Here is a 6,522-nt window from a genome sequence, read left to right on the forward strand (position 1 = left end):
GAGAAAGACACATAAACCTTGCCTGACTATATTAAATATCTAAGGACTGACAATGCCAAGAGAGAGAAGACCAAAGCTCTATAAACCCTACTTTATTACACCATCTACAGATGAACTGCACTGAGGGAATATAAACCCTGTTATATTACAGTATCCAGGGACTACCACTGGTGAGAGATAGGGTAAATGATCTCTAATTTCGATTTGAGATTATAAATGTCCAGAGACCAACAACCCAGAGAAGACTCTAATCTTGGTTGAATTTTAGCCCCCAGGAGCAAACCCCCTGAGATAGTGAACATGAGTATTAGGTTAAATTCTTGAGAGAGAGATAGGTTTTGGGGAAATTTCCTGGTAATTTTTTTAAGGGTGGTTGATACAGTCTTCCCCAGTTGGCCTGTATAGCAATGCCAACTTCAGAATAGCTCTGTACGGTTTTAGTTGTCAATAGTAGTTTGTTTTTCCCCTCTTTAGGAAGTTAGTGGTGATTGAATCTGTTGTGGTAGCAACTTGATATACAACTTAAATCAATCTGCATTTTTTAAATTAAACCTTCCTGTGATTCTTTTTTCAGATTTTAGATTTTCACTGATCTTTTGTTTGCTTTGTGATTCCAGCCAGAGAGATGACACGGGGGAAATTCCTCAACATTCTAGAGAAGCCCAAGAAGTAGCAGCTGTTTGTGGACGGGATGTCCTGGGAACTGTAACCAAGCTCCCTTCCCAGTGCAGCTCTGACGATGCACAACTCACTACATCCTCAGGAGAGGCCGAGGGTGTACCTCCAGGACTGCTCTCTCCCCTGGCACTCTGCGCCTCTGAGGACACTCGGCAGCAGGAGAAGAATCTGCTCTACCCAAGAATCACTGCATTATTCAGTCAGCTTCCACGCTTTGACCTTCTTAGCCTCGGATATTGGTACCACCAGAAGGCATATCATTCTCAAAGATCAAAGTCCTGCTTTATCATTTCCGGAAGTGATTCAGGAGCCCCAGGATCTTATAGTTGATTTTATTCAGTGATGGCAAAGTCATGTGTGACGTTTTGATTGAATGGATTCTTTTGAGTTGTACTTGATCTCTTAGGAAGTATTTATGATGCGAGGAGACCAGATTCTGGATCAGACCATGCAGTCTGACCTGTGAACTCTCCAGTATATACTAGGTTCCAAGAATCCCCAGCTGGAGAAACCAGAATCTGCTCAAAATGTACACTTGCTTTTTAAACTCTGTGCCTCTAATGATAGTCCCATCCCCCAATGCCTTCCATCCCCACCTCCCAGCCCCACTTTCCAGTTCTGACTCCAGGCAAGGGATCCCTGAGGAGTGAGTTCCTCCTGGAATTAGCTTGTGTAGTAAAAGGCCCATGCAAGGTTGCATGGGGTTCCAGACCTCAAGACCAATCTGAAGGGGACAGGAAGACTTTTAAGTTCTAGCTAATCTGTTACAGATTCAAGCAAGAAAGTCAGTATGGCCTGAAAGGTAGTAGAATGGGGTGGCTCGTGGAAGTTCCCATTTGGTTGAAAACTAGAGGCTGAAATTGACCTTAAAGGAACATGCTATGGGATGTGGCAGTGTTTTGTCCCTTCTTACAGCACATATCAGATACTTCACCTGTATAACAGAAACACACATACACACACACACACACACACACACACAGAAAGAGAAAGAGAATTTCCTGACTTAAATACAACTCTCATGCAGTTCTTCACCAGTTATGTGTCTCTATGTTAAAACCTGAAAATCTAGCCCATGGATAAAATAGATTATACATGTTCTCCATAATTGTCTTATAAGCCAGCCCCCAGCATCTGATGTTTTGAGAAGTACATGGAGTTTTCTAAACTTTGTGAAAAGAATATCCCTGTGACAATAGTCTGATGGTGTTTGGACACAAGAAAAGTTGTGGTCAAGTTTTTGGTCTTGAGTGTCTGTGCTAGACCCCAGCACTCTTAAATTTAACAGCTGGTCCATTAACCATTTTCTGACATTTGTGCCTTGTTCCCATGCTAGAATTAATATAGGATTTTTCTCTCATTTGTGCCATTTGACCATCCATGCAGTTTTTCCTATTGAAAGAAAAAAATTGAGCACAAGACACAGAGGATGAGTATGAGAAGTAAAACATTCTACTGGGGTGCTACATAGAAGGTGAGGTTGTAGAGTCTTTGATTTTTAAATTAAGCTTACTATTGACATTTCTTTATCTCATTAAACACGGTTGAAGTGGGTGTGTGTGTGTGGCCAAAAAATAGTGCCATAATGTCAAATCCTTCCTTTGCTCTGTTTTCGAGAGTTGATGGCATCAGGCACTTTTAAATGTTTGGGGAAATTGATTGGGATACCTCCCCCAAACCAACTCAAGTCTGTAACCAGAAGCCAGGTAGTTGGTTTTCTGGTCTGCTTTGTCCTCCTCCTTTTACTGTCATCTTATTCACCAGCACTTAATGTAAGTAGATGTTTTAGAATTGCAATATTTATTGGTTTTGTATTTGTTGTCCTTAGAAATGTTAATGATGTATTTTTATATTGATAATATAAATTTATGCACAGTGTGTATGTGTACGTATTTCAGGATGTTAGAGGATTGTACTTTGTATGTGATGGTTTCTATGTCTTCATAATAAATGTCCCTTTTATAGGAGGGTGAGTTTTTCCTCAAAGGGGTGAGTTGCACATGTAAAGCAAAGAGCTCATCAGAAGTACATAGACAAATAACCCCACTATCTTCCCCCTTAATATCTTAGTGGATTGTTTGGGGCTTTCTAGTCATCTTCTTGATCTCCCAGCTTCTAGTCTATCCTACCAGCCACCCTGCTCATTACTGCTCAATTCCCTAAAGTAGTACTTAAACCTTTAATACCTCCCCTGTCTACTAATAAAGCCTGGATCTATTGACCTGGCATTTTAAGATTCTACATGTAATCCTAATAGTTTAGTTTACTTCCTCTCACATATATGAAGTCTCTGTTCCAGTTACTCTGAACAATTCCCAGTCAGTTCCTCACTTGAGTGCCTTTTCTCGTGCCATTGAGTTCCTAGAGAGTCTTATATCCCTTTTGTACCTATCAAACCTATTCTGCCTATATAAACCCCAATGATCTAGCTGGAAGTGATCCTTCCCCCTGAATTCCTACAACATATACCATCCAACGTATACCATCCCTGTGACTCTTACCACACTCTACCTTGTATTTAAGTGCTCTGAGTATATGTCTTATTGCCTTCTAAATTATAAGCTTCTCAAGGTTATAGCTGTCTCCTACACATCTAGTTAGTTCTTCAGTGTCATCTTTGAACCGGGGTTCAAAACCTGTCTGTTTGTAGACTTTCAATTATACATGATGGATTGAAAACAGGTATTTCTCTGCCACCTACTAAATCCCGTAGTGTGAGTTTCAAACATGTTCAAGAACTAGAGAAGTTCTGCTACTGCTATCACCTGTGACAGTTTACCTGCTCTAGACCAGAGCATGCCCTTTTAGAGAAAGGATTCCATTTTAAGGAAAGCATATTGCTTACCATGATTGGCCCATTTTTTATTTCAAGAAAACATCTGGGTGAACAGTAGATTTTTGTGACCTAGAAAAGCATGGCTGATTGACTAAACAGGGACAGCGTTATGAAGGTCCTACTGTAAGTCTTTAGAGACTACTTTTCTAATAAATAATTATTTGCCAAAAGATTGTTTTCCCCTTTCTCTTTGCCATTCCAAATGCTATCCTGTAATGCATCTGTTGGCTGTGAGGAGCATCGTCCTGAAAAGCATAGCACTGGAGCTTTCATCCTTTTTGGAATCTTTCCTTACTGGTAGTCTCACTGCTTCTTGCTCTCTTTGGTTGTCCAGCTTTTAAGCATCTGCTGATTTTCTTGGCTTTCCTTCTATAGTTAGAGCACTTAAAGTTCACAGGATATTAATTATGTTGATATTGAAATGCCATCATTAATTTATCCTTTTGTTACCCATTTGTCATATTTTTTTAAATGGACACTTGCTAACTGCTCCTTGGTTTTGGTTCTCTAGCTCTTGCTTGTTATAGCTCTTCTGGATTCACCCAAATCAGGGTAGTGATAATGGAGTCGGTGAAAGTCATCCCATTGTCGCTGTGGCTTCAGAAGGGTGTTTCGACTTCCATAGGAGCTTTGTAATGAAGCCAAGAAATTCCATTTCCAACGGGATGCTCTGATCCCTTCTGTTTCCTTCAGAATTGAGGCATCACACAAAGATGAACAGGCAGAGCAGGAAGTGAAGAAGTGAGGAAATGGGCAGGTAGGTCACGGTGGTTGGTCCCAGAGGTCAGATAACATGGTTTCTTACCAGTTCTCAATTCCATCTCCAAGCATTTGGGTGTGTTCTCCATGTTCTGTTTCTTCATCTTTTGAGAGCTGTAAGACTATCTGACCTCTGCATGTTCTCCCCTTCACTGGAGAACCTTGCAACCCCCACCCCCAGAAAGTGGACAAACAATGGTCCAAATTCATAAGTTTTGATGGGCTATAACTGACTTTTTTTTTTTATTTTAAAAAGTTTTATTTTGCAGATTTAGAAATTTGAGATTTTTTAATAACGGCAAAAGAAATTCAGTCACACCTAATGATTAACAAACAGAATGTAGTGGTGTATTATCTAAACAGAAATCGTGCTGATGTGCCATAATAAATTGTCTATTAGTAAAAAAAATACACTTTAGGGCACAGCATTGTATCACAAATTACTAACTGACTTTTTGACACTTTGGAGGTGTGTCCCTGACTATGCCTGAAGAGGCCATCAGCCTTCTTGCCCTTTGCCTGGCAGTTTTTCTTCTTGATTATTTGGGGGCTTCAGATGATACCAGGTGTAGCTGTGAGGCTCCTGGCTGGTGTGAGTGCTGGCAGAGCCTGTTAATTAGCACAGGAACACCCCAATGCTCCATTAGCCAGGCCAGGCATTTGGAACCTTCCCCTCCTGCGGGCCCCTTCCTCCTAATGAGAGCTGGAGGAAGGGCCTCACAAAACACTGCCTCAGAATAATATTCTGCTTTGTCCCCACCAGTAACCAGGGCTGACAGGATCACTCTGTCCATTTCTCTTCTAATTAGCACAATTCCAGCATGGCCTGAGCCAGCAAATGGAGAAAAGCGATCAAAAGCGATCGGACAACCGTACCGAATCACAAACACAAAGAGGGCCATTCCCTGTAATTAGGTGAGACAATTCCTCAGTCTTTTCTCGGCTGGAGTTTGCCGCTAAGACTCTTGCTGTTTGGGTCCCAGCAACACAAGTTGCATGTCTCCCTGGGACACTAATAAGCCCCAAATTGTCTTCCGCTTCACACAACTCTAACCAGAGGACAGATGCGGGGACGGGGGGGGGGGGGGGGGGGGGGGGGCAGTGCAGTGAGGGGACAGGGTCTCTAAACAAGCAGCTGCTGCAATGTTTCCACAACTAGAGTTAGATGAAGCAGACATCGGGGCTGTGGGCAGAGAGGGAAGAGGAAGTTGGCTGGAGAGGAGAACTGCTCTGGGCACAGCAGAGCATCACTTGAGCTGGAATCTAAAGCACTTAGAATTCCTGACCCTCAGGGGAAGCCCCCTCTCTGCTATTTGCCTTGCCCTGTTCATTCCCCACCTTCTATTCTCCCCTTTTGGTCTCCTCACCCCTCCTCTCATCTCTCCACACTGGGGGCATCATGAGCAGCTGCAACCGTGGCACCATTCAGGGAACTGCATTGAAGCCCTTCACAAACTGTAAAGCCCTAGACAACTCTAGTTAGCATTGCAGGGAGAGCTAACACAGGACACATGTGGATTCTGCCCTTGAAGAGCTCATGACCTGGAAGGAGCACCCACTCCCCCTCTCACATTGGCCTTCATTTCCAGCCTCTTCCCAACCCCTGCCTACTATCCCTGTTCTCTCTTCTGGAAGATCCCTGTTTTGTTTGTTTTTTTTTTAAACAGGAAAAGTGGCCCATCAACTGCCAGGGCAAGAAGCCATAACTGGCTGCACTCCATGTGGCTCAGAGTTTGGCCACTTAATGAACAAAAACAGCTCCCCCAGGATTGCAGCCCATTACAGGGATTACTTGGGGCGATACAGCCATAAACTTGGTCATAGCCAGGGACAAAGGAATGCAGGGGAGGGTGGCAGTTGTAATCTCAATTAAACTCAAGCACTGAGCAGAATTGGGCTCACATGTTTTCATCTCTATTTCGCCCTCTGTTTTCTGTCTTGATCTATACCTGATGCTTCTGAAAGTGACCGCCAATACCAGAAAACACTCAATTATGTAGAACCCAAAGAGCAAAAAAGACTCAAATAATCAGAGTTTCACTGTTATTTTTCCATCCTCTCTACCTGAGACACAGAGAGGTAACGATAAGATTTGGCTTTTTAAATAACTTTTGGGAGATGACAAAGAATTGATCCAAATTTGTTCAGTCTCCTACAAGTTCTTTGGTTATAAACAGAACTTAGTACGTGGCACACAGTAGGTGCTTGATAAGAATTTGTTTGAAAGAATGAACTGTGCCACGATATTC

General features: G+C 42.5%; 1 protein-coding gene across 3 annotated transcripts in view; it reads left to right on the forward strand.

The window, feature by feature from the left end:
- The window catches only part of LIN52 (lin-52 DREAM MuvB core complex component), a 98,869-nt gene extending 96,198 nt beyond the window's left edge, over positions 1–2,671 (forward strand). For all 3 annotated transcript variants that reach the window (XM_069465109.1, XM_069465111.1, XM_069465110.1), the window contains exon 6: positions 618–2,671. In XM_069465109.1, the coding sequence (XP_069321210.1) occupies positions 618–673 (56 nt within the window). In that variant the 3' untranslated portion in view covers positions 674–2,671. The remainder of the gene's footprint in view (positions 1–617) is intronic.
- Positions 2,672–6,522: the final 3,851 nt, after the last annotated feature.

The sequence above is a fragment of the Eulemur rufifrons genome, chromosome 2 (assembly GCF_041146395.1).
Source record: "Eulemur rufifrons isolate Redbay chromosome 2, OSU_ERuf_1, whole genome shotgun sequence".
Lineage (NCBI taxonomy): Eukaryota > Metazoa > Chordata > Mammalia > Primates > Lemuridae > Eulemur > Eulemur rufifrons.